This window comes from Diadema antillarum, unplaced genomic scaffold, assembly GCF_040938485.1.
Source record: "Diadema antillarum isolate AM-2024a unplaced genomic scaffold, OU_Dant_1.0 seq00000651_RagTag, whole genome shotgun sequence".
NCBI lineage: Eukaryota > Metazoa > Echinodermata > Echinoidea > Diadematoida > Diadematidae > Diadema > Diadema antillarum.
The window spans coordinates 821,359-848,986 of record NW_027271564.1 but is presented as its reverse complement, the minus strand read 5'-3'; the positions used below and the strand labels follow the sequence as shown (position 1 = coordinate 848,986).

The 27,628-nt window shown below is 41.7% G+C and overlaps 1 protein-coding gene across 1 annotated transcript; it reads left to right on the top strand.

Moving 5' to 3' along the window:
• The first annotated feature begins 1,000 nt into the window (after positions 1-1,000).
• On the top strand, positions 1,001-27,110 carry LOC139736518 (dynein axonemal assembly factor 8-like). The gene is made up of 21 exons (XM_071647268.1): positions 1,001-1,243; positions 2,139-3,036; positions 3,749-3,935; positions 5,295-5,496; positions 5,891-5,949; positions 6,914-7,093; positions 9,040-9,153; positions 9,848-10,160; positions 11,198-11,500; positions 12,085-13,130; positions 13,891-14,063; positions 16,151-16,372; positions 17,039-17,310; positions 18,039-18,603; positions 19,172-19,534; positions 20,598-20,692; positions 21,981-22,137; positions 22,883-23,127; positions 24,913-24,998; positions 26,008-26,077; positions 27,012-27,110. Exons 1-21 carry the CDS (start codon positions 1,001-1,003, stop codon positions 27,108-27,110), a joined length of 5,892 nt encoding a protein of 1,963 aa, XP_071503369.1.
• The last annotated feature ends 518 nt before the right edge of the window (positions 27,111-27,628 follow it).

Below are 27,628 nucleotides of genomic sequence, written 5' to 3'. Positions count from 1 at the left end.
CGTTGCCAGAGTTGGCATAATTATGCTTTCTGGCATGATTTACTTATACAGCATGTAGCATGATGGGCCGCTATAGAAAATGGAGGAGAGCTGTAAATATCAAAAAAGAAAAAGATGGGCCCTACCTAAACTTAGTCCTAAACTAAAGACTGGTTTTGACCTTTTTGTTTGTCACTTTTCAAATTTACTTTATTGACATTGTCATTGTGATTGTCTTCTTTTCTCTGCCTCCATTCATTCCTGATCTGAATATTCTTGTAGATGAATAAAAGCAAAAAAAAAAAAAAAAGGATGTCAATGACGTATTGAGTACTGATTTCAAGTAGATGTCTAGCAGTTAGAGACTAACACCCCCTAATTAGAGTCTAATACTTACTTGTTACTTGTTGAAATAATCCCAAAACTGCAGCTCCGTTGAAGCTATACCGGGATGAACAATCCTTGCTGTGTGTCAACAAGGGTGCAGAGGTGCCATAATCGTAACCCACATATTTACAATAAAAGTGGTTGAACCCGTGCAAGTAAATATAAGGTTGGCTCCTTACAGGACACTGGAACCAGAAGAAGGGCCTTGTACATTTGTATGCCAGAGTCTTTTTTGCTGGAGAGTTTATCTTCAGATTTTTCCTGAGGAAAGCAAGGGTGTTTTTTTGTTTTTGTTTTTAAGAAGAAGGGAGGAGGAGGAGAAGAAGAAGGAGGAGGAGGAGGAGGAGGAGGAGGAGTTCTAAATACATTTAGATATCTCTGTAGCCCAGTAAGAAATAGCCAATGTACACTTTGTAACAGTGCAGACAGGGGAGTAGGGGTCTTCTGTAGACTGGTCTGAGCTGGCTAGTGCTAGCTGGCTGTCATACCAAATTTTGTCTGTGTATGGTTCACCAATGATAATATCTTAATTTTACACTTTGCCATTTTTTCCCCTTTTCACTGTTTTGACATATGTACCCGTAGTGTACAAGATGCAGATTCCTTGAAGGTACTCTTCCGAGCAGAATTAGCCATGGCTGAATCATCCAAGCAATCGTCCAATAGAGGAAGTGCACCCTCTAGTGTCCCAGGCGATGACTTCAAGCTGAGTGACATTGCCGCCAGCATAAACATCATTGCCCAGGAGCTGAGCCGGTCTGATGACTTTCCCTTGCTGCCCTCTGTGACCTCGGTCGCGGAGCTCATGCCAAGACTGGACACGATGTTTGCAGATGTCCAAGCCAGTATTCCATCTCTGGACTTTGAGGCCTCGAGTGTGAGTAAACTACCCCCTTGCATACTGTACAACGAGGAATGTTTGCGTGCATTTCAATTTCGCTTATTTCGCGAGAGCCAAGATTCGTGAACTGAAAATGCATGCAAAAATTCCTGTTTATACTATGTGCATTGTATGTTAGAGGCAACCCACAAAAGTTTCATGCCGCAAAAAAGGTTGTTGGCTTCAATTCGCCGCGAAAATATTGTGTTTTACAGTAGTAATCTCAGAGTCTTCCCAGTCAAGACTTCACGTATGAATTTAGAACACAGGTGGTAAAACTGAACCGTTTTACAAAGAGGGTTGCATTTACAGCATACAGCAACTTATTGAAAATAAAAATTTTGACAAACATTGTTGTCTGTCCATAGTTGTCTGTCCATCCACTTGTTTAGTATGTGCATTTACAAGCATTTAATAGTTATTGTTCTATAACTGCTCCTAGGTATTTAAGTAAAATTTGCTTACGACATTCATCTTGAAAAGCTTTCACTCAATTAGGTTCCTTGAATACACTCACTCTAAAAGGGCAAAGGTTCATTCTTTTCTTTTCCAAGAGTATTGCAGCCAGAGTTGTATAGTTTACCAGTTATACGTATACTACTACTTTTATATCATGTCATTAGAATTACAATTTGTACATGATATTGTCATCTGTGACACCCCTCATCATTTTGGCAGACTGCACAGAGTTGTTGTTGTTGTTTTTTTCTTCGAAACAGCTATACAGGTACACTGTTGTGAGGTAGTTTGGTAGTCAAGGAGGTGCGATAAAGTATCATAATGTTGAGAGAAGACAAGTATGCAAAGTTGCTTTTCGCTTCAAATAAGAGAATATACATGTAGCTGCAAAGAAATCATCAGCTAAAAACTTCTTGCCATCATCATTCCACAGGTGAGCTCTGACGAGGAGCTTAGCATCTTCAACCGTTCCCTAAAGAGTCCACACCTAGAGCGTGACCTCGGCGACGAAACTCTCACCCCCGAGGCATGGCGGCAGGCCTTGGAACCGAGTAATGAGCTTGAAGACTTGCCCATCCAGGCACCGACCTACGAGTACGTCAAGGTCAACCAGGATACGGGGCAGCAGTATCGCACCGGCTCCACCTCTTTCAAGTCCTCCATGCCAAAGCTGGAGGAAACGGAAGGTGGAGCAGACACCAGTCCCCGTGTCTTCAGTCGGCGTCTCCCGCCATTTGATTCCGCCAACAGCAAGACATGGTCTGCTGTGTACGGTCAGGACCTCGTGCCCAAGGACATGATTCCGTGCATCGACGACTTCGATGAGTCGGAAGACGCCCTGGGGAATTCTGGGAGCAGCACCGGCCTGTCTACCAGCAGTCTGGACCAGTCCACCAGCAGCCTGCAGACGGTGATTTCATCGGTAGTCGCTGAGAGTCTTGGGCTGGACGTTGAAGCGGACATGGAGCTGTCTGGAGAGAACTATGCCGTGGATGAGAATGTTGGCGAGAGTATCATCGAGATGGCAGAAGAGCTCCCACCAACGAGAATTATCGAAGATGAGTTCACAAAAAGGGAGGAAAGAGTGTCTGATAATCGGGAGGTTTCAAATGCCAATGAGGAAAGAAGCCGGGAGGTTCGCCCAGACACCACGAAATCAGAAGAAAACCTGGCCATCGTCAACCAGATGCTGCCTCCCGACGCTCCAACTCTCGCCATCGAAAAGGTGGACTTCATTGATCTCGATCTCCTCATCGATGCATTCCCTGAGAGGGCAAACGATGACGGCAGCTTAGGCAGGCCCCCATCAGCTCATAGTGATGCAGGAGCAGGTATGTCTGCTAAAATGTTAACAAGATAGATGTTCAAGGAAACATAGATCCTAAGGGGTGTAATTTTACCCCTAGTACATTTGGATCTCTTATCCCATTGAGGACGAATCCCTAGTATACTTGGGCAAGCGTCTATGGGAAATGCGTGTTGTAGCAAAATCAAACCGTCCTCAATGGGTTAAGAAATTCAGTAGTATGTCTCCAGTTTTAGCTTTAAACCTGCACGAAGGAAAAATATGAAGATAATGTTGTACATTTTATTCCCAATTTAGTTGCTACGTAGAAAGAGAAGTCTGTCTCATGATTTCTATATTAATTTGATTATTTCCAATACAGTGGAACATTGAGTTTTCAGAGGGTTTTCCTTTTTCTACCACATGTCTTGTTAATGTTTGTGAGAACAGGATATCAACATACTCTTTGATGTAGATTGCTTATCTCTAGTGTTAATGTTGTACAAATATTGCAATTTCATTTCATCCTTTAGAACTTTTTTATACTCAAACCCATTCTGTGTAGAATGGAAAATAATAGTAGTAATAATGAATTATATATGCTGTCCATATAGAGGGCATAATACCTTTTACCTCCTTCTGGGCACTACAATCATAATAGATATTGACAGTAAGTACCCAGAGGTACAAAAAACAACAACGATATTTTGCTTTATTTTTTTTTTATTTGTTATTTTTATTTTATTTTTTTTTTAAAGATGGTTCAGGTCTGATGGACAAGCTAACCCAACTGTGCATCCAACAGTCTGGGGGTAAGATCTCTCGAGCCGAGCTCTCTCCAACCACTGCCAAGTCTGGTAACAGCAAGACTACCCAGGGCCTGGCAGCCAAGCCCCCTCGACCGCCGCCGAAAGTGGTCTGGGAGGAAAAGACTAGCCCAAGAAGGTACCTATTATCAAGTCTAGCAGACTAGCTTGAGTACACATTAGGCGTTTTCACATCAGCCCGATGTTTCGAAATAGCGCGCTATTTTCTGACTTGGGAAATAGGAAAATATCTTGAGCTTGGATTTTTATCGGGCTGATGTAAAAACACCTACTGTACATACAAGATAGATGGTCGTTTGAAATAGTAGTGCTGTATGGAGTGAACAACTGAAGTGGTCAAGACCATATGCTTAAAATATAGACTACGCCACCTCTCTGCAGAAGTTAAACAACAACAACAACAAGAAAAAAACAAACAAACAGAATTGCAAAAACAAAACACGAACAAATTAATGTCCTAACCACAACGCAAGACATTTTCTTGTCACTTCTGAACAATAGATAGCTTTCTTTCTACTTTTTTTTTTTTTCACACCAGACAGCAAAATGAAATTCTATTGTCAAAACTTTTTTGATCATGAATGTCAGAATTATTCTTCCTTGTCATCACATTACTTTCCACCTTCTGTTGTGTATATCATTGGAATATTTTATCATATTCATCATTCACTACTCAGATCAAGAAATATCTTCTTTTAAAAGTGGTTCAGTTTACAATGGAAACTGAGGACAAACAGTCACAACTGATCATGATAATATTGTAAATTCTGAGCAATTTGAGCCAGAAAATCTTGACTTAAAATCAATGTCCGTGCTATTAAACAGGGCTCGACACTAACGGTGGCCCGGTGGCCCGGTGGCCCGGGGCCACCAAAAATGAAAGTCGGGCCACCAAATTTCAAAAAAGGGCAAATTTGGTGGCCCGCCTCGGGACACCACAATTTTTTGAAAAGTATGTCAATAAATTCGTAACTTTTTGCGCCGGAAATTAGCAGTTAAATTTGTTTAAAGGATGGATGAAAAGGACTGAATGAGTGCCTGAGAGTGAGTGTTGCAAGTTTGTTGAAGTTTAATTTATGAGTAGATATGTCCAACTTCTAATTCTTACTATCATAAAACTTGAATATTTGACTCATTAAAAAAAAACAGGACTTTTAATGTTTTTTATTGTGTTTTTTTTTTTCGGGACACCAAATTTTTCTCTCGGGCCACCAAAAATTTGAAATTTAGGATTTTGGTGGCCCCATCAGGCCACCAAACAAAAAAGTTAGTGTAGAGCCATGTATTAAAGCATAAGCAATGGCCTAATGACCTCTGGCAAATTTTGTTTCAGAAAACAGTGTTGCAGAATGCCTTACATGAAAGAAATGTCCAAATGATTTATAACGAGATGAATTGTAATAAGATCATACAAGCAAACAACGATGTATACATTTCTTTAACAATTCTTTTCTTGTTGCTTCCCATGAAACCAAAGAGTGAGCACCTCTACTGGCACCTCCCCTCCAAAAATGAATAGAGCAGTCCCAGCCAAGACTGCTTCCACGGGCACATCCATGCACATGGACCATTCCATTGTGGAAGTGGGTGAAACTCCTCGGCGCCGGGCTGTAGGGTTGCAGAGAAGTCGGGAAACAGTCTTCCTTGACCTAAGACCGAAGGAAGATAGGAAAAAGGAGGTGAGCTGCCAAATGATATATCAAACGCAGTAATATTACAATTATAAAAGGGAAATATAACCCAAATGTTGACATACATGGATTGAATGCAGCAATATAAGTAGAACGCATCAGCGAAGTTTGATGAAATTGGACAATCCATTCAAATGTTATGTTAATTAAAGAGGAGGTGGGGTGTGAGGTGTGAGAAAAAGGCGTGTGAGTGTGAGAAAGGCCCCCTGAAGCACGTTTCTCACCACAAATGTTTGAGACTTGGTAGGTCTGCTTCTAGTCTGAAGTCAACATTTGTCCATGTTTCCTTGTAAATGGCACCAACTCAAATATTACCAGATGCTCTGTGCTTTCAGGATTTCATTCACTCTGTCCGTCTTTCTTTTCTTCACCTCTCCTCCAGACGGCTGTTGATGGACAGGCCAAAGCTGTGCAGCGGATACTCAACCTCCATACGAAAAAGTGAGTTCCTATCATTACCATGACTACTCGCCATTGCAGCAAGAGTTGCTACTATGGCAACCATCTGTGAAATGGCGTCCAGGGGGGCATTTCATGAAGCATTTTGTTCGGCAAATTTGTCCGACAAATTTATCCTCAGATCAATCAGATGAAAGGATCTCAGTAGCTTATAACAGTTTGTCAGAAAATATCTGACCAAAACGCTTCATTGAATGCTCCCCAGATCTCCTGTAACTATAATAGCCAACATCACTACTCTGACATTGTGGAATATAACAACCATTGATTTAAACTTTGATTGCATGTGTCAAGTGCATTGAATACTTTTTATGAATAAAATGGCAAGGGGGATGGGAGGAAGGACTGAAGAGAGAACTGAGAGGAAGATTCAGAAAGGAAGTTATGTACAGGAATAGCACACTCACTGTCACTCCCATATGTATGTGCTCATTCAGAAACATGATAGGACTCTCAGATACACACACACAGACACACACACATACTCCAATCCTTGCTGCCCATTAAAAGGAAAGAAAGGAAAAGTCAAACAGCATGTAATGTACCGGGGAACCTCATCATAACAAGGACCTAAAAACCATGACAATTAACTTGCTATGCCAGGTTTCTCAGTACAATGCACTTCCGTTATAACAAACACGGTTATGACGAAATTCTGGTTACAACAAAGTTAAAATTCAGGCTGCAACATAATCCGATCCCTGCTTTTTTATTGTTTTTTCGGTTATAGCGAGATTTCGGTATAACAAGAGAAAATTGGCCGTCCAGAGGACTTCGTTTTAATGGGAGTCTTCTGTATATCAGGGTGTGAAAATGAAGAAATATAAAGAGTTGGGACCTTCAAATCACCTTGTTATAATAGGGTTTTGTTATAGGCGACAACTTTATAAGAAGATCCCACTGAACTATCGGAGTGTTTTCCACCTCTTCCTTGGCTCGTTCAAAGGACCGAGCATAGCTCTAGTGATGAGAGCAGTGATGAGGAGGACTCCGCTCTGGGCTGGCACGAGAAGAGGAGAAAGGTCATGCAGAAACTGGGTCAGGTCAAAGGTCAACCACCGCTGACGTCTGGCGGGCGTCAAGCTTCGGAGAAGGAGAGGGAGGCGGCGAGAGACAAGGAGCCGATGTGAGTGAGAGATTCTGAGTTTTTTAGTACTCTTTATTTTGAAATGGACTTCAATTGAGGACCAATGTTAGAGGACTGATATTACAAATTATAAAAAGTATATCAGTGAAAAGTGTTGTTTTGTCCAGGCACAGAGCCTGTGACAGACCGCCCCACCATTCTGAATCTGGAGGAAAGAATCTGAATTTTGACCATTCTCGGCTCTTGTTTCAGTCAGAGTTTCCTATTTTTCTTAATAATTTCATTACACACTCCTATGGGAACTGCTCTTTCTATTTTATTTTTGAGCCAAATAATCTGTATTTTTCAATCAGAATGTTGTTTCAGTGGGAGTTTCATATTTTTCTTGATAATTTTACTACACACTCCTGTGGAAACTACTCTTTCTTTCTATTTTTAAGCCAAATCATCCCTATTTTTCAGTCCAAAAGGTTGGGAGCTCTGCAGTGATCAGAAATTGAAAAATGAAGTAGCAATGACATGGCAAGAGTTGCCTGTACAGTGGCAGGTATTCAAGCTCTTGCATGGCTGCTGAATACTTTGTGGGAGTTGATTGTTCATCACAAGTATAGCGATGACATCATTTGTGACCCTGCACCTCAAAACAAACAAAAAGTCGCCAGACATGAATTTTTAGTTAAGACCATATTCTGAAAGAGCAGACTTTAAGCTTTAAAATGATGTATAACTCAAATCAAATGGACTCTCCTAACCTATCTAAATATTGGAAAGAATGCACAAACTCAGGAAAAGTGTGAACTGACAAAAGAGGCTCTGAAGTACAGTGTCTATTCAAGTGCTTAATCTTTACCAAACCGTGCTGGCTGTGTGATGAATGGGACAAAAAACAGGAAGTTAACCACCAGAGTAACAACAATGAAGGGATTATCAGATTAAACTGAAATTAAGCATGCCTCATTATCACGTTCTGTCCATAATTAATGCTAACTTTCAAAGCAGTAGCACTATCCTTTCAAAAGTTATTAGAGTTGAAAGTGAAGAGTGTGTACAAGGTTTTTCAGAAATGAAAAAGGGATTCTAAAGACACACCTAATCACACTATTCTACCAAAAAAGTTCAAGATAAACTGCTAAAAAAGCACACTTTCCTGCCCGTTTTATGATACCAAATTTTAGCATAATGTAAAAGAAGACCCGCTCTTTCAGAAAATATGAAAAAGTCAAGTTCGGCTAGGTTGACCCATTTCACTTATTTTCAGTCCTCACGCAAAATCAGTGTGTGCGACTTTATGTTCGTTTTGAGGTGCACGGTCACATTTCATAGATAGTGTACTATTTGTAAAATGTCATTATATAAAGTGACATCATTTCCTAAATACTGTACCATGAAGTGTCAGAGAAGCCAACATTCTACAATAAATGAAAATGCGTAATATCACACTTTGTAGGTCTTTCAACCAATAACTGGAGGATGATTTTTGACCCAAAATATGAAAGTTTCTGCACCCTGTCTGTACATACGTGACCATAAAGATGGAAAGACCTTTTTACAGGGATGGTACAGTTTTGATTGAGAAGTGGCTTCAGGTTTCTAACATTTCTTTATTTCGATTTTTTTTTTTGATAATGAGAATTATCTTATGAAAATTTAGACGAGCATATTATAATTTTAAGAGGAAATCAAAGTTTATTTGATTAAAACTGGTCTTGAAATGGCTGAGACTTCCAAATCAAAGCGATCCTAGTAAAAGGTGGGACCCATGTTTTATCAGGATCACTTTGTTTTACTTTGTTTTTGGATATCTCAGCCATTTCAAAACCAATTTTCATCAAAGAAACTTTAAAGTCCTCTTAGAATGGTATGCTCTGTAACATTTCATACCTGTAAGTGGTTTCTTAGTATTCCACAAAAAGTTAAAAGCTCGATCCTCATTTCCGCCAATACTATACCATCCCTTTAAGATGTCCTCTCTTGTTACCGTTCAGGAGGAGTGTGGTCAGCAAGCCACACAGAGTGATTCACATCGTCCACAGTGAAGAGACAACGTCCAGGGATAGCGGTACTCAGACCACGTCCACTGCTGTCCCAGTCCAGGTAATGTCCAGCGGGACAGCGGGGTAGACGTCATACCCCCTCTTCTTCTTACTTATAACTCTATCAGCACCGTAGTCTCAAACTGGCATTGAGATTGTGCACAGAATGGCTTGTGTGGAAGTTTTGCCAACAGTTAAAATAAGGAGATATAAAAAAAAAAATGTGTAATACTGTTTTACATGTTTTGTTTCTGTTTTATGACTTACATGTAGGAACAGGCCCTAAAGTTTGCCATGGTTTATAACAGAATGTGTGAAGAGTAAGGCACTGCTGAAGTAGGCACTCGCCTCTTTTAGCATAGGCCGCCTACCAGACATACCCCCCCCCCCCCTTTGAAAAAATGAAAGAAAATGGAGGAAGAACAGAAAAAGAAACACATACATTGCACATTGTTTTAAATTAATGCGTGCTCCTTTTCATGGCATAGATCTTTTCATGTTGTGCTTTATGAGTAGTCGTTATTGATCACACAAAATATGTGAGAGTGAAGTCATTACTACTGTCATTAGTTATGTTAGATTCACAATCTTTGATGCACAAGCTGATCGTTCATAATCTATTTAGAAAAAAAAAAAAAAGGGTGTCTTGGTTATTGGGGGTGTATAAAGACGATTGGTCATTGCCTTTAAAAATGAAAAGACGAAATGTTCCAGAAACTCACATAAAATCACTGGTCTCTTCACAGAAGATGGATACCAGCACAGAATGCATCCATCTTCCCCCGACCCCGCCCCAGTCACCAGCCAGCCCGTCCAGCCGCACCCCTCAGCGACGCCCCTCTGGCCAAACGGACTCGGATCCCTCGCTGGCAGCAGCAGCAGGAGGAGCTGCTGGGGCCAAGCAGAGAGAGCTGGGGAGCGCAGCCCTGGCCAAGAGGCTTAGAGAGCAGAAGGAGAGGGAGAGGCAGGAGAGGCAGAAGCTGCAGAGGAAACTAGAAGGGCTCCACCCCCAGATGACCCCCTCTACCAGGAGGAAGGAGGCAGCGAGGGCTACGGATGTGGTCTTCGATTTGGTGGGTTTCTGCGACTGATGTTGAGTTTTGATTTTAATCTGATTTGAGTTGATTTATTTTCTCTAGGGCATTGCTTTACACTTGTTTACTGTATACACCAAATATTTCGCGAGGTTTTTATTTTCTTGAATTTTGCGAGTCGGGTGCTATTCGCGAATTTAAAGACACACAAAAATATTGACTCTGATCCCAATATGAATGTGATGTTCACATTTACATTTCTCTGTTCAGGACTGCACTCCACAATTGCAAATTTAACCACTCACGAAATTGTCATGGAGTCCCGATTCGCGAAAATTTAGATGCGCTAAAATATATGCCGTATACAGTATATGCAGCAATATAATCAAACGTTAATGATGTATACATATATGGTACATTGTACTACACATGAAGATGGACCCTTTTTGTGCATTGAGTGCTGATTGACACAGAAAACCCCATAGCCTTGTACACACTGTCCAAAGTCAGTGGCATAGAATGGGTTAGCTATGTGTGATGTCAAATACTGCATTTGGGTGTATTGAAGGTTTCCTTTCATGTGAAGTGAATATTGCTGATATTTTTTAGGGATGTGTAAATGTTGTTTAATGGTTATTCTTTATTGGTTTGATTCCAGAGATATAATAATGCAGGTTCTTTTATCATCATGCAAACTGCGAATAGAAATGATGTTTCCTTAAAACTTTTGAAAGAAACTATTGAAACATGCTTCATTGAATATTTCCTAAAGTTGTACGCAAGTTGTACAGGATTTGAAAATTTTAATTCTATTTTTCAGGATTTTTTTTTTAATTGTCCAAGTCATGATTTGTCCTAGTCTGCAAGCACAGACTAAAACGTGGCATTCAGTACCCTAAAATTGTCATTCTTTGGTTTCTAGATTCTGTAAGTGAACACATTTCTTACCTTACTAAACGTGTCGTTTGCAACTGCTATTTCTCTCTGTAGTATTTTTGTGTCACTACTTAGCTTTGAGATAACCGGGCATCAAATCACTGAATCTTATTCCCGTCCATTTATTCGCCAATTTGTAGGAAGCATCGTACAAACCAGAATCCCTGCTCCTACCACCTGCCCTCCTCCCCAACCATGAGACACTCCTCCTCACGGTTACCATGACAACCAGCGGCAACATCCTCCTCGGCAAGAGCAGCTCCGGTCGGCAGCTGCTGGACAGGCCCGACGGCCAGATCTCAGCGACCTACATCGTCCTGTTGTCATGGTTACTCTCTCTGGTTCCGAGAAACTTTGACTACCTGACGGACGATTCCCTGCAAGCGCCATGCACTGCCAGCGGGACAGATAACATTCCATTTCGCGTCGTAGGATTGCAACAAGTGAGTTTTTGACTACACTTACCCCTCACAAGTGCTGCTGTGTGACTTTCAATGTCTCTCAATTAAACTCAGACTGAGATTCAAAACTGAATTCACCCATTTTAAGTCCTCATGTAAAATCAGGGCGTGCGACTCTTTGTTGGTTTTGTGATGCATGCCACGTATAATGCTGTTCAATACAGTACATTAAACATAAGGACAGTGCAGCTGTCCTAATCAGTGATAGGTATCTATGATGATAAACATGACAATAGAGGAATATTTATTCACAGGTCAGAAAGAATCAAGCACTTTTTGTACAACTGGCAAGTCTATGGGCATCTGTTATACTGGGTGCTATTTACACTGTATTATCGTCAACATGAACAAGGAGTCGTGATTCATTTTTGTTGGGGGGGGGGGGGTATGTTCAAAGTAAGCTTTCTCAAGAGGTTAAATTTAATTGAAACCTCTTCTGTGCTTTGAAATGCACTGATTCTAGTTGCTGCTAGTTCAATTTTACATGAATACCAAGATTGATTTCCAAGTATTATGTGTTACTCTTAGTTTGTTTGTCTGCCTATCTCTCTCTCTCTCTCTCTCAGATCTGGAAAGGTAACAAGCTTCAGCTTCAGGCAGCCATTACTCCGCCGTGCATGGACACCTCCAAGCAGTCTCCTGTCAAGCAGAAGAGGGGCAAGCTGCTTCGTGAAGAGGTGCGCGACATGACGGCCTTCCAGCAGACGGTGTCCAAGTTCCTCACGAGCAAGAACCTGCACACGGTAGCGGCCTGGATGCCCCACGCCTTCCGCTTCGTGCAGGAGTTCTCCGGGGAGCCCCTGGAGCTGCCGGTGATGCCCATGGACAGCCCCCGGGAGCGCATCACGGAGACGGGCACGTACGTCCCCGCTTTCCCCCAGGTCAGCAGCAAGCCACTGGCCACCTACGTGTCCATGAGCATGTCGCCGTGCGCCGTCGAGGGAGCCTTCAACGCCGCTCCCGGCTTCTTCTGGCGAACCCTGGATGCGGAGGAGTCCATGTATGAGCAGCTGACCAGCCAGGAGTACGACGGTAACATGGACACCCAGAACACTCTCACTGTCCTTCATGATGCGGTGTACCACCATCCCTCCAAAGCAGCCGGCGTTTTCCTACGCATCCTACAGGAGGGGCTGGACATATCGGGATTCAGGCTCATGTACAACTCTGCGGATATGCTCACCAGCCCGCGACTCTCGGGGAGGAATCCTAATGACGTCAACGCCGCTTCGGCCAGACCACTCGTTGTCATGGCGATACGTGGTAACATGGCACGCACCCGTTTACTGGATGCGGTGGGCCCTTCCGACCCGCTCTTGGCCAGGCGCACCGACCCCTACTCACTGATGGCGCTCTACGGAGGCACCTCACGTGATGATCTCACCATAGTCTGTCCGCGGAACCCGAGTCGCATCAACTACGAACTTGCACTATGGTTTGGTGCCCGCGGCACTAACGACAAGTCGAAAGATGCTGTGTTCGGCACGGAGGCCCTGCCCCAGAGCAGTGGCCGAAGAGTGCGCTCTGAGAGCCCAAAGGCAAAGAAAGGCAGGAAAGGATCTCGAAAGGACTCGTGGTCAAACGGCAGTAATGAAGACTTAGATGCCGCTGGGTAAGTGATCAGAAAACATTGCTCCCCCAATAGGTTGTGGCTCTTTCTTGCTCACAACCTCGTCAGTGGATGTGTCTGTACTGACATCACAAGAGTCCTTCCCATACAACCCTAGGCTGTGGGAAGCCCTCTCTGACACATACACAAAAAGCTGCTTCCTAAGAAACAGATCATCCATGCTTTCTGGGAATTTGTTTTATTCCATGTAGCAAGAGAAATCTTGAACTCTTTTCTTTATCCACTTAGTGGTACTGTTATGAAGTTTGAAATAGAGTATGGAATTCATCCATTTCAGTTGTTCATGGACAGTTGCAGTTTGAGGGATGATTGAATTTAAGTTATGTGTGTAATGGAAAAAAAGCTGCCATAATCCTACATAGATGTCTATTATGTAATATTGGAAAAAATCTTTTCAGTCTAAATGTGTTTCATGATAATAACAGAAGTGTTTCCTACATTCCTTTCTAAATCAATGTAGCCATGCATTTGTGTTTTTGCAGAAAGCAATTTATACACAAAATGACTGACTTGGGCTATAATTGTGATTGGTAATTTGTGATGTTTTTCTTTTTTGATGATCATCACTTTAGATGTTGCCATGGAAAAAAAATAAAGAGAAAGTGATAAGAGATGCAGTTAACTCCTGTCAGTCTGGATATTTAAGTGCATGGCTCCACTTCCTTCCTGTTCTGTAAAGTGATTGGGAAGGAACAATCTCTGAAATGATCTTTGCATTACATCACCCTCCGTCCATATACAGACTACCACCTGCAACACTGGTTGCCACGACGACGGGTGATGCGGTCCTTGCCATCTCCCCACTGGTTCCCCCCATGTGCCTGGGTGTCATCCTGTCCACGTGTCAGGAGAGAGGATACCAGCTGAGGGGTATCAAGCGCCTCCGTCTCAACGCCAAGCGAGCGGCAGCGCTGGGTAGGATTGTTGTGATCACCATTTCATCTTTTTCTTTCACCTTCCTTTATCTTTCATTTTTTGTATCTCTCCCTAGAGTTTGTTTGTTTTTTGCTACTCCTCCGTCATTTCCTTTTCTATCTTCACCTCTTTTTCTTCTTAAAGGGATCGTATAGTTTTGGTTCAGACCTAATTTCAGGTTTCTAACATTTTTTGGTGAGATAATGAGAAACCTCTTATGAAATATGAAAGAGCATGTAATTCTATGAGGAATTCAACATTTATTTGATGAAAATAGATTTTGAAATGGCTGAGATATCAAAAAAAGCGATTCTGATAAGTGTGGTACCCACACTCTATTACGATTGCTTTATTTTACTTTGTTTTTGGATGTTTCAGTCATTCCAAACCCGATTTTCATCAAATGAACTTTGAATTCTTCTTAAAATGGTATTTTCTGTTCTATATCATAATTGTTTTCTTGGTATCTTGCAAAAAGTTTAAAGTCCAATTCTCATCTCCACCAATACTGTACCATCCCTTTCTCTAAGTTTTGTCATGCACTTCACCTTTCCTCTTCTCTTGCCTCCTTCCTCTTGCTTCTCTTTTCCTGCTTTTGATTCTTCACTCTATTCTTCCTACTCTTCTTCTTATTCCTCTCCTTATTCCTCTTCTTCATCATTGCCTTCCACTTTTTCTTGTGTATTGCCTCCTCCTCTTCCAATTTCTCCATATCCTGGAAGTTATGAGTAAAGGACAAACACAAATTTTCTTTTGAAAATATTTTTCTGGTAGCAGTATCAAACAGTGATTGAACACACATCTATGACTTCTCTGTGCCTGTTGATTGTCATTTCTTTGGCTCCATTTTACGCTTTATGCTCTTTGGCTATAAGAATAGCTTTCCTTGCAAAACATGACTTTGTGGAGGCTGCCCCAGCTCTTTGTATATGTGACCGTGCACCTCAAAACGAACATAAAGTCGCACACACTGATTTTGCGTGAGGACTGAAAATAAGTGAAATGGGTCAACCTAGCCGAACTTGACTTTTTCATATTATCTGAAAGAGCGGATCTTCTTTTACATTATGCTAAAATTTGGTATCATAAAACGGCCAGGAAAGTTTGTTTTTTTAGCAGTTTATCTAAAACATTTTTGGTAGAATAGTGTGATTAGGTGTGTCTTTAGAATCCCTTTTTCATTTCTGAAAAACCTTGTCCACACTCTTCACTTTCAACTCTTTTGAAAGGATAGTACTACTGCTTTGAAAGTTGGCATTGATTATGGACAGAATGTGTGAATGAGGCATGCTTAATTTCAGTTTAATCTGATAATCCCTTCATTGTTGTTACTCTGGTGTTTTACTTCCTGTTTTTTGTCCCATTCATCGCACAGCCAGCACGGTTTGGTAAAGATTAAACGAATAAACACTGTACTTCAGAGCCTCTTTTCTCAGTTCACACTTTTCCTGAGTTTGTGCTTTCTTTCCAATATTTAGATAGGTTAGGAGAGTCCATCTGATTTGAGTTATACATCATTTTACAGCTTAAAGTCTGCTCTTTCAGAATATGGTCATAACTAAAAATTTATGTCTGGCGACTTTTTGTGTGTTTTGAGGTGCAGGGTCACATATGTGCAATTGCAATTTTGCAGAAAATGGAAGGAATATGTGTGTATTTAGAGATTGTACAATTTTTTGATTACACAGCTTTCTCTAATTAGTTAGGAGATAGATCGCAAAACAGGTCCAGCACCATTTTAAACATTTTAAAGTAAGTCTGACTATCAAATCAGAGCAAAATAACACCTTTCTAATGACACTTCACTTGTTGCATAGTCAGAAATATTCTTGAAGTTATGATTGCAAGTATCCATACATGTATGTTACATGTATATTGCCATGGTATGGACAAATAGATAATAATAATAAGGATAATAAAATCCAATATTTTCTCATTATTTTCTTCTTTTTTTTTTGTAGGTTTAGTCACAAATGTCCCAAATTGACAAAAATGGAATTCACTTGTTTTGCAAAAAAAAACCTCTTCACACGTCAAGCAAAGAAAGTAAAATGTCATTTGTGTGTTATTTCTTCTTATGTATGAAGGACTGCAAGGCAAACAGGTGTCCGTCTTCAGTCCAATGTCCTGCTCCACACCCACCTCACCCAAGAACTGTGAGGAGGCGCTGAGGAAGCGGCTAGAGGCGGGGCTACCAGCCTCCACCAACCCGCCCCTCCCCTCTACCCTGGTCCACCTCCGAGCGGAGAATGCTGTCAGGAATGCCGGCAGTCTTGTCCAAGCCCTCATGGTCCAGCTCTCGAGACAAGGTTAATGCTGCTAAGATTTACACTCCCTACTTTTTGAAATGCTGCAATTTCTATCTGTCGTAACACTTTTTGCATTGCATTTGTAGGACTGCAAACAACATGAGAAATAAGACAGGTGTAACTTATGTTTATGTTAGATCCACTTTTTTATTTGAGCAATAACAGTCATCTTTCTTATATCACCCCTAACTTTCTTTAAATTGTTTCAATGTTCTTCCATTGCTGCATTATCAAGCTATCATAAAAAGTTGTGATTGAAAATTTGCAAAGTGATAATGACCATAATGTGCTGATGTGTTTGATGTGCCTTTATTTAGGAATCAAAGTAGGGTGATTGGATACATACATATATGTACCTGTACAAATTTGTATGTATACAGGGAATAATTTTCCTGGTATGGCATCGCAATGTGCTATGCATTTTTACACCACTGCTACACAAACTAACTTTTGTGTAGCAGTTTTCTTCTATAGAGGAGGTGTACTGGGATACCATTGAAAATATTGTTCATCAGCTGAAATTGCTAATCAAATTTTGAGTTGCAGAATTATTCCCTGGTATATAGCTATATATACATGATAAGTAGATAGGTGGACACATCAAATGTAAAGGTTCACATGCACATAGATGTACCTAAACTCAATGAACCTCTGCGTCTCTTGCAGGCCTACTCCCAACCATGCAAGCCAATGCCGAGATGGTACTCCGCGCCCCGCTCTGCTTCCACATCGCTGCCTTCAGTGACGCCCTCTTCACGGCCCTGGGCGGCGACTTCAGCCGCATTCCTGAGCACGACGTCTACCACGGCGTCTCCGTGCCATCCACATTCTACTCCAACCCCGAGCTGGAGCAGATCGTGGTGGTCACCTTCTCGCGGGCGAGGACACTCAAGTTGCTAGGCAACACGCTGGGAAAGCTACTGGGAGTCTTTCCTGTGGTGAGCAAGTCACTCCCATAATAGCAAAACCTAAAATATCTCAACATCCTTTCCAATCAAATGTTTTAGACCTCCTAAACAGTTTTGATGAGGTGTTAGGAAATAATTCCCATTCTTGAAACTGAATAGCACTTTTAGTCGATGGGCGTATATTTTGATTAAATGGTATACAATAATATGTAATGAAATTGCTATACATATGACATCTTGTATAGCAGTCATATTCAAAATGCTTTGCGAATTGCTGTGCAATACAATGAAAATCATTCCCTGATTAGTGAACATTTATTTGCAATGTAAGGAACATTGGACTAGTTATTGTAGTAAAAAATGACTGTTCATTAGTAATGGAATCATTACCATCGAGAAAAGCTGCGTGTGTGTTTTACTTTTTGCTGTGGAGTTTTATGTACTCTATGAGAAGCTGTTATGGCCCAGTGGATAAGATCACAGACTATCAATGACAAGGTCCCTGGTTCAAGCCCTTTGGTTGTGACTCAAATCAAAGCACTTTATTCTCATTGACTAGTCCTCAAAAAGGACTCAAGTGGTTGGTCCCATAATTAAATGCCTATAGGCATCCGGTGCTTAGCAGTCGTGTAAAATGAATCAGTTTAAAATCTCAATGCAGCGGGAAAACGCTAGATGTCTTCAAAAGAAAGAGCAACAACTTCAAGTGTGATGCCAATATGTAATATTAGATGTAATTTTGTTTTCTCATTATGCAGACCTCCACCAATAATGTCTCCACTCCCCGCTGCAACCCAGGAGAGGGCCTGGAGCTCCTGGGCATCAAGTTTCTCCCCTCATTGACCACCTTCCAATCCAAGGAGCTGACGCCGTTCGAGGTCGGCGACCGCAGCTGGCAGCCGAGCGTCCACTCGCTGGCCTCCAGCCCCGCCGCGGTCTGCATGCTTCGCGGCATCAATGCCTTCCACCACGTCCGCTCCATGCTCAAGATCCCGACCCATCCCACCGAGTTCCGCCGCGGGTCGGGCTCAGGTGGCGATCTTGGATTGGAGCGGCTCATGTCCGCCTCGGCCGAAATCGCCTTCCGGCAGGCGGCCATGTTCTTCCGCGACCACGAGCTGTTCGCCGACCCCAGCATGCGGGCCAACCTGCCCTACCAGCCGCCCCTACGCAGCCCCAGTCTGGAAGAGCTATCTAATGCCAGGTTTGCTTGGGCAGAGGACCACAGCGCAGCAGCCAAGAAGGCCAAGCACCGAGGGGGTGGGGCTCAAAATAAAGGCACAGTGCTGGTGGAAGAATCCATCTTCAAGACAATGCTAGCAGGTTAGTGTCCTTCCTAACACATGCATTTAAAGGGATTGTATAGTTTTGGATGGGATCTAACTTCAAGTTTCTAACATTTTTTTTTTAGTGAGGTAATGAGATACCTCATATGAAATATGAAAGAGCATGCAATACCAAGAGGAATTCAATGTTTATTTGATGAAGATTGATTTTGAAATGGCTGAGATATCCAAACAGATTGTTTTGTTTTACTTTCTTTTTGGATGTTTCAGTCTTTCCAAAGCCGATTTTCATCAAATAATCTTTGAATTCCTCTTAGAATGGTATGTTCTGTACTTTTTCAAAAGTGGTTTCTTAGTAGCTCACAAAAAGTGAAAAGTCCAATTCTTATCTCCACCAATACTATGCCATCACTTTACCTCTGTGTGTGCCGGACTTGGTCGACAGCTTGCGAACTTTTCGTAATTTGCTGAAATACACAGCAACGCACAAATTGATCAAGAAATGGGCAGTATGCTACAATATATTAATTTCAGATGGCTTCATTTCAGTCAGGGTGTAAATGCATCAACAGCCATCAAAATCTCAAGTTTTGATTACTGTCTAGGTCCAAGACCCATCACCACTGTGCTGGTCATCAAGCCTGGGGCCCTGAGGCACCTTGCCAAGATCCTGAAGCGCATCTCTCAGGAGGATTTCCTGGTGGTGGCGCTGCGACTCCTCTCCCTCAGCAACCGGCAAGCGAAGGCGCTGGTCCCCGATGAGGTGGCCGAGAACGATGTGGTCTGTGGGATGCACCTGGACCACCTGAGGTCCGGGCCGGTCCTGGCCCTGGCGCTTCAGCGGGAGAACGCTGTGCGCAAGCTTCTGAGTGTCCTGGGGCCTGCCAGCCCAAAGGAGGCGAAGAGACAGAATGAGTTTCTCTGGCGAGGCATGTTTGGAGCCGACCCCATCAACAATGCATTTCACGGTAAGGCATTACCTCTCTACAGTAGAGAAGACAAGCTTGAAAGTGTGTACAATTAAACCTATACAGTGGCCACCAGAGGGAGACCAAAAAAAAAAAAAAAAGTTGCCACTATAATCGACAGGGTCATTAACATGGCTTTTCTCTTGGAGTCCGGAATACTTGCGTAGATTTATATGGCAGATGACCACTATTGACAGGGGACTGCTAAGACAGGTTGGACTGATTATATAGCAAAGTGGCAGTAGAAATAAAATGGGCCAAATGTGACCTAAAAGCAGATATGCTGTGCTCCTCTCTGAGAAAAATGTAGAAATCCCAAAGCCATATCATATGACCTTCTTCATCTATTTCAGTTGTTCAGTAGCATGAAAAGAAAATAGCAAGTGATGATTGTACTGTATACATATTAGATAATGAATGAATCAAAAACATATAATTGGTTAAGGAATATAATGAATAGATAATTATGGGGATGGGATGGAGGGCAATTACCCCCTGGGCAATCACCCCGAACCCTCCCCCCAACCCTAACCCTAATCCTGATTCTGAACCTAATCCTAATCCTAACCCAAACTCTATACTCTAAACCTAACCCTAATCCTAATCTTAACTCTAACCTTATCACTAACCAGTATTTAGCCGGGGGTAATTTCCCCCGGGGGTAATGCCCTGATACGGTGGGGATGAATTAGCTCTATGTGCAAACAAGATCCTAGCAACTGATTGACAAATTGCCCTACATCGACGTAAATATGCACTGAATTGATCAGTGTTTTAGTAGTAGCCATGATAAAAAAATCATTGGCGTACATACTCGAGCAGGAGTCGAACCTACAACCTCCTGATCTCCGGACAGGCAATTTTTTTTTTGTCATGGCTACTACCAAAACACTGACCAATTCAGTGCATATTTACGTCGATGTAGGGCAATTTGTCAATCAGTTGCGATGGAAACATCTCGACAAAAGAATTTCCTGAATTTGAAACAGGATCCTGTAGAACACCGTATACATATATATTGTACATTCAAACTGTATCAAATCTTTGCCCCACCTTTGTCCAGGTTCCCAGACCTACCTCAAGGCAGTGGAGGAACAGAGACTATTGTTCCCTGAAGGTCTGTGCTGTAGGCTGACCTCTGACCTCAAGGCAGACCAGGTATGAACTGAACTACTCTCACTCATCGCCTCACTCTTACTCCATTATTTGTCGTCACTTTTTTAATAACTATGTTCATATTTCTATGACTATGTTTAATGGGCTTCCAAGTATTAACCTGTTGAGGACAGGCTGATTTTGCTACATCACGCATTTCCCATAGACACTTGCCCGAGTATACTCAGGACTTGTCCTCAACGGGTTAAGATGTCAAAGATGTTCTAATAAGTATTATTATTTCTCTCATCCTCATGTTATCTTTTTTATTGTCATTATTTAATCATAATTATATTCAGTCTTAATATCTTTCATATCATTTTAATTGCCATCACCGTCACCATCATTATTATCACCCTCATCATCACCATCATCACCATCACCATCGTCATCATCACTATCAGCCTCATCATCATTATCACTATCACTATCACCATCATTATCATCACTGTCATCACCATCACTATCACCATCATCATCAAAATTATCACCACCATCATCATCACCATCATAACTACAATCATGGTCGTCACTGTCATTACCACCATCACCATTACCATCACCGCCACCGCCACCGCCACCATCACCATCACCATCACCATCACCACCACCATCATCATCACCATCACCATCACCATCACCATCACCACCACCATCATCATCACCATCACCATCACCATCACCACCACCATCATCATCACCATCACCATCACCATCACCATCACCATCACCATCACCATCACCATCACCATCACCATCACCACCACCACCACCACCATCACCATCACCATCACCATCACCATCACCACCACCACCACCATCATCATCACCATCACCATCACCGCCACCATCACCATCACCATCACCATCACCATCACCACCACCACCACCACCACCATCACCATCACCATCACCACCACCATCACCATCACCATCACCATCACCATCACCATCACCATCACCACCACCACCACCACCACCATCACCACCACCACCACCATCACCATCACCACCACCACCACCACCACCATCACCATCACCATCACCGCCACCGCCACCGCCACCGCCACCGCCACCGCCACCGCCACCGCCACCGCCACCGCCACCGCCACCGCCACCGCCACCGCCACCGCCACCGCCACCGCCACCGCCATCACCATCACCATCACCATCACCACCATTATCCTCACCATCATCCTCATCCTGGCTGCATTGTACATACAACCTACACTCTGCCTCCTGCATTTAAGACCAGAGATTTTCAGATACTTACATACCATTTTTCTCCCAGATCTCCTGCCCGGCCGTTGACTGCATCATGGGAGGGGAGGAGGCAACCAAGAGGAGCTTCATGCTCAGGATGGCCACGCCCGGTTCCCATGGAGACGGTTCACCGGAAGACCACTCCTCCTACTTGAATGGAGGGCTCAGTCCAAGGAGCAGCATAGGTAAGACCAAAGGATAGTTACAGTTTGATTTGGTTTCTATCATCCCATTACCCTGTGGCATAGACTTTAGGAGTTCTGTGTCCAACAAACCTTCTGTCTTCTATGCAGAATATTGTAAAACCAGAAATATTTGTAGTATGAATTTTTTGCAAATTGTCATTAGCATTCAATGCATATAGTGCAGACAAGAACTTTTTTGTGCATTTTAATTTCACAAATCTTGGCTCTCGTGAAATTTGTGGAATTAGTGTGCATACAAAAACGTGTGGTTTTACAGTAGAGCTAAAAAGAGTGTGTAGCTGCCTGAAATAGCAAAGTTTCCATGAGTCTTCCGTTTCATTTTGACAGAAATCCACATGCTTACCTGCTTAGCAACGTCATTGGACTGCCCTCATTGAGCAGATCAAGAGGACATTGTTTTGTCAATGTTGATAGAAAAACTGTTTTTGTGGCATCTTTGAATGGCACACTGATATGCCCCAATTTATTGCTAGTAGTTTCTTGTCAAGGTCAAACTGTAAGTTTGTGATGTGGTGATTGAAAGAGTAGAGTTGAATGCTGTGTGATGGGTGAAATAGGAAACACAATTATTTGCTCCCAATCTTGACCATGTCCAATCTCAGTATTTGACTAGAAAACTTATATCAGTGTCTTCAGTGATGTCTCTGATTTTGTGCTTCTTTTGCCATTGAATACTTGGTACATCATTATTAAAGGCAATATGATAATTTCATCTTTTTTGCAGGAGTTGGCACCACCACCACCGACCTGACCTTTCATTCCCACAGTGCATTGTGCCAGACGAACTGCATCCTGTTGACCCCTCCGCTGCAGCTGCTTAGCGTGCAGGGCCACCGCAAGGGCTACGTGGACGTCATCGACTGCCTGCGACATCGGGGCTTTGACATCGTCGGTGCCCGCATGGTTTGGTTCAGTCCAAGCCAGGCCAAGGAGTTTGTGTCCATCTACAGCGGAGCATTCCCAAATCTGGTGGGCAATAAAACAACACAGAATCGTTTGAGTTATTTACACGTAGATTGTAAGGGAAAATCCATGCAGATATTGTGTTACTTTCAGGTGTGAGTTTCTTCAGTTTCATTCAACTTTGCTTTCATTATGTTGCTTTGTATGAAAACAGAAAAATTCAGAAAAGTAAATCAGTGAAAATTTGGAAAGAGGATTTGGACACACAAAATAAGATATTAACTGTTAATGAGAACACAAATTGGCAACTCAATGTGATGTAGTTCTTTAGCAGCTCACCATTTGTTTTATACACTAAATTTTATTAATTGTCATTTTTCTCTCAAAAAAAAAAATGTCATAAAAAAAAAGAAAAAGAAAGGCACAGACACAGCTCATCCACTGAGGAGAATACTCTTGAAATATACCAAGAGCTGGGGGGGTGTTTCATCAAGTCAGTCAGCGCTGACAAGTTGTCAGTCTCCGACAATCACCATAGTAACAGTCAGTGATCAGAGCATCTCAGCCAATCAAAACCAAGGATTTTGCTGCAATTGTCAGTGACTGACAACTTGTCAGTGCTGACTAAATTGATGAAACACCCCCCAGGTCTCACAAAATTTTCTCGGGAGAGATGAAAATGGGTGAATGTTTGAGTACATCTCAGATGGATTTTCCCTTTGAACAGTCAAAATAGATTTCCCTTTAACAGCACTTGTACATGGACTTATGATTTTCTATCTTTCGTGCGTTCCTTATCGTCATTGAGGCAAGAAGACCTTGTATCTACAAAATGTCAAATGTTCAGTAGAGCAAAAAAAAACCGTGGCATCCAAAGCACTATATATCAAATGGGATGGATTTTCATTTGACATGCAGTAGTGGCTTCATTTTTGGGGGTAAGACAGTTTGGATTTGGACAAGACATCACTTTTAACTAATTATCTGACCATTAATCCAAAAAAGTCATTTTCTCTAAAATTTGAGATACAAGGTGTTGTCACCCCAGCAAACTAATGCCTTTCTATTGTAGGATTGATATGTTTTATTCTCTGTTTTGCATAATGTCAGTACAGCAATTTAGATACAAAAATATATTTTACACTTAAGGCATGGCTCGACACTAACTTTTTTGTTTGGTGGCCCGATGGGGCCACCAAAATCTAAATTTCAAATTTTTGGTGGCCCGAGAGAAAAATTTGGTGTCCCGAAAAAAGAAACAATAAAAAACATTAAAAGTCCTTTTTTTTAATGAGTCAAATATTCAAGTTTTATGATGGTAAGAATTAGAAGTTGGACATATCTACTCATAAATAAACTTCAACAAACTTGCAACACTCACTCTCGGGCACTCATTCAGTCCTTTTCATCCATCCTTTAAACAAATTTAACTGCTAATTTCCGGCGCAAAAAGTAACGAAGTTATTGATATACTTTTCAAAAAAATTTGGTGGCCCGAGGCGGGCCACCAAATTTGCCCTTTTTTGAAATTTGGTTGCCCGACTTTCATTTTTGGTGGCCCCGGGCCACCGGGCCACCGTTAGTGTCGAGCCCTGCTTAAGGATTTAACAGCCAAAGGGCTACCAACTTTCTCTGATATCTATTTTTCCAGCAACTCCCTACAAAAAAAAAAAAAAAATGCTAATCTTGTACCAGTTTCAGAATGAAAATTTTCTTGAATTTTTGTAACCAAAGATGAAGTGTATTGTTAGGAGTATAAGGGCCAAGGGCTAGTAAGGCTTGTACAAGTGTATATTCATTAAACCTGTCACAGGCTGTAACGATTCTCACACCGTTCTTTGTCCACTTCAGATCCAGCTGCTATGCCATGGTCCCAGCATTGTACTGGCCATCCAGAGGGACAATGCGGTCAGCTGTCTTGGCTCTCTCCTTGGAAAGTGAGATGATTTTCTTTCTCTTTATACTCCTCATACCTCTCCTCAGTGGCTTCTTTTTCATTATCATCACCAACATCATCATCAGCAGCAGCACTATAATTATCACTATTCATCATTGTTTTTATTAGTAGTAGTGTCACAAGCATCATCTTTATCACCATCATCATTTTCTCTTCTTTTTTTTTTGCCTCCATTCTTCTCTTGCTAAATATAGGCTTCCCTTCCATTATTGCTTTATTTTCCTCCTACTTTCATTTCACCTCCCCTCTGTAGCACTATAAAAAGAAGTTTCTCACAACCACTTACTAACGTGCAAATGTTTTTAGATGGATGTACTTTTACAATGACAGTATTCACAATATGATGAAGTCATCAAATCTCGCATTGAGTACAAACATTTTGATAATTGAGCACAATCCTTGTGGTAATGTCAGTTTCACACATCGTATAGATACAATATCAATGGGATATAAAAACAAAATCTCATCATTTTCTAGAGCCATTTCAAAGCTTTTACCAGTAATTGGCAGGTTTATATTCCAGAGTGTGTCCATGTTTGTAGATTTGCATGTTGGGACTGTCCTACTTGCAGCCTTTCTCTCCCCAAATGAAGCTGTCATTGGTCTTATCAGAGCTGGTCACTCCTCTTGTGTGCACCATCTTCCATGACCCCAGTGACCTCTCATGATAATGGCCTTTCTTCAGGTCTCGTTTATTATGCAATGTGTAGCACACTTTTCAAGAATGTTGTTGTTGTTTTAACTTGAATTTATTTAGCATTTATCATTCCCCTAAGAATATTTATGCCAAATCTGTAATGACAAAATTACTTTAAATTCCACATTTTACCCTACATAATTATCATTTTATTACAAATATTTCCCCCCCCCCCCCCCATTAAAAAAAAAATGAAAAGGCAGAGTTTAGCCTTGGAACCAAGTTTGACTTCTCTTTCTTTCCACGACTCAGTTAAATAAACTTGTTGATGTTTTGTTCACTCATTTCTCAGTCTCCTGGACCCCGAGGCTGTCATCAACAAGTATGGGAAGCACATCCTACGCCCTAAGGACACCAAAGAAGTAAGTTCTCCCCCCGATCCTTCTCCCAAGTTAGTGTGCGCATAAAACTCATCAGCCCATAATACACCAAATAACTCTTTTTGTTGTTACTTTCGCACACCAGACTCAGTTGACGGCTTACCAATTTCGCATATTTTGCTTGAGTGCCCAACTGCTCACAAACCGATCGATAAATGACAATATGCCGCAGTACACTGAAAGTATCATAGCCATAGCTTTGTCATTGAATTTACATCACAGCAAAGCTTGCAATTTTCTGTACAACTTTTTGTATTGCATTTCTTGCATAAACACTAATAAATAGTGGGACGGCTTTGGGAGACGACTTTGGGAAAAACAACGTTTTCCAAAAGGGCTGATGCTGTGTGATCTTAAAATGGGGCACGTGGGGGGTTTGTACAATGGCACACAAGGGATGCTTACTATCCTCCTATGCTAGGTGTGATTGGAGATTTAAGATACATTTTTGGAAATTGATTTCAGCTAAAAGGTAAAACTGAGAAGCTGGGTCATTACAAAAACATAGAATCAGTATTGAGTATACTATGCTGGATGTAAACGTTGACTTCATACTGATTCCAGGGTCGCATAGACGCGTCACTCCCTTGCATTCGTATAAACATGAACATGGCATTCAAAGGGCTAATGACAGACCAAGTATTAGGGACCAATAAATACTAAGTTATAACAAAAATGTCCAAGGATTAGACCTTGTCTGGTATCCATTATGAGGTGTTCTAGGTGTAAGTGGGGCATTTGTGGAGCATCTTGCATTTGCTCCCTGATTACAATGGCTCTTGTAAACCTTTAGAGAAGTGAATGAGCAAAGTAGATTTTTGCTAGACAAATAAAGTGTCTGACTGGAAATAAAGAGAAGAAATTTAGCACGGACGGAGTTTACTCTGTCTTTGTGTCATATTCTTTTTATCCTCAGGCCATAAAGCATCTGGAGTTCTTCTTTGATGAGCTGGTTCCTGGTAGTCAGGGAGAGATCGTCCATGACAGCACTCCCCTGGGATACCCCGCCTCGTAGCGTCGCCCTGAGTCACAGAAAGTTGTCTCTTTCCTCTGGCCATTAGATCCACTACTGGCAATGTTTCTTTCGTATACATCTGTTTTCTACCACTAGTTGTGCTGCGCTACACCTTTCTCCCCACTTCTTTGGTATTTTTTTATTTCGTGTTCTATGGTTTCTTTCCCTCTTGATTCTTCCCTAGTTCCTCCCTTCTATTTCTAGTTTCAATCTTGTTGCTAATGAAGCAATGAATTATTGTCACATTTGATAAATTTCTCTCTACCTTTCTCTTTATCTCCCTCCTTTTTCTGTTAGTCTGTCTATTTGTCTCTTTGCCATCTATCTGTCTATCCATCTATCAGTCAGTCTTTCTATCTATCCATCCATCTATCTGTCTGGCATCTTTCTATCTATCTATCTATCTATCTATCTATCTATCTGTCTAAATAGCTATCCATATATCTCTTCTATTATCTGTCTATCTACTTATCTGTTGATTTATTTGATCATCTACCTATCTATCAACATACATATCT

Excerpts from the sequence above, each read along its gene's own strand:
- LOC139736518 (XM_071647268.1), top strand. The coding sequence starts at position 1,001 with ATGGCTGAATCATCCAAGCAATCGTCCAATAGAGGAAGTGCACCCTCT. Across the intron at positions 3,936-5,294 it reads GAAAAGACTAGCCCAAGAAG|AGTGAGCACCTCTACTGGCA; the intron begins GTACCTATTATC and ends ATGAAACCAAAG. Across the intron at positions 18,604-19,171 it reads CTTCAAGACAATGCTAGCAG|GTCCAAGACCCATCACCACT; the intron begins GTTAGTGTCCTT and ends ATTACTGTCTAG.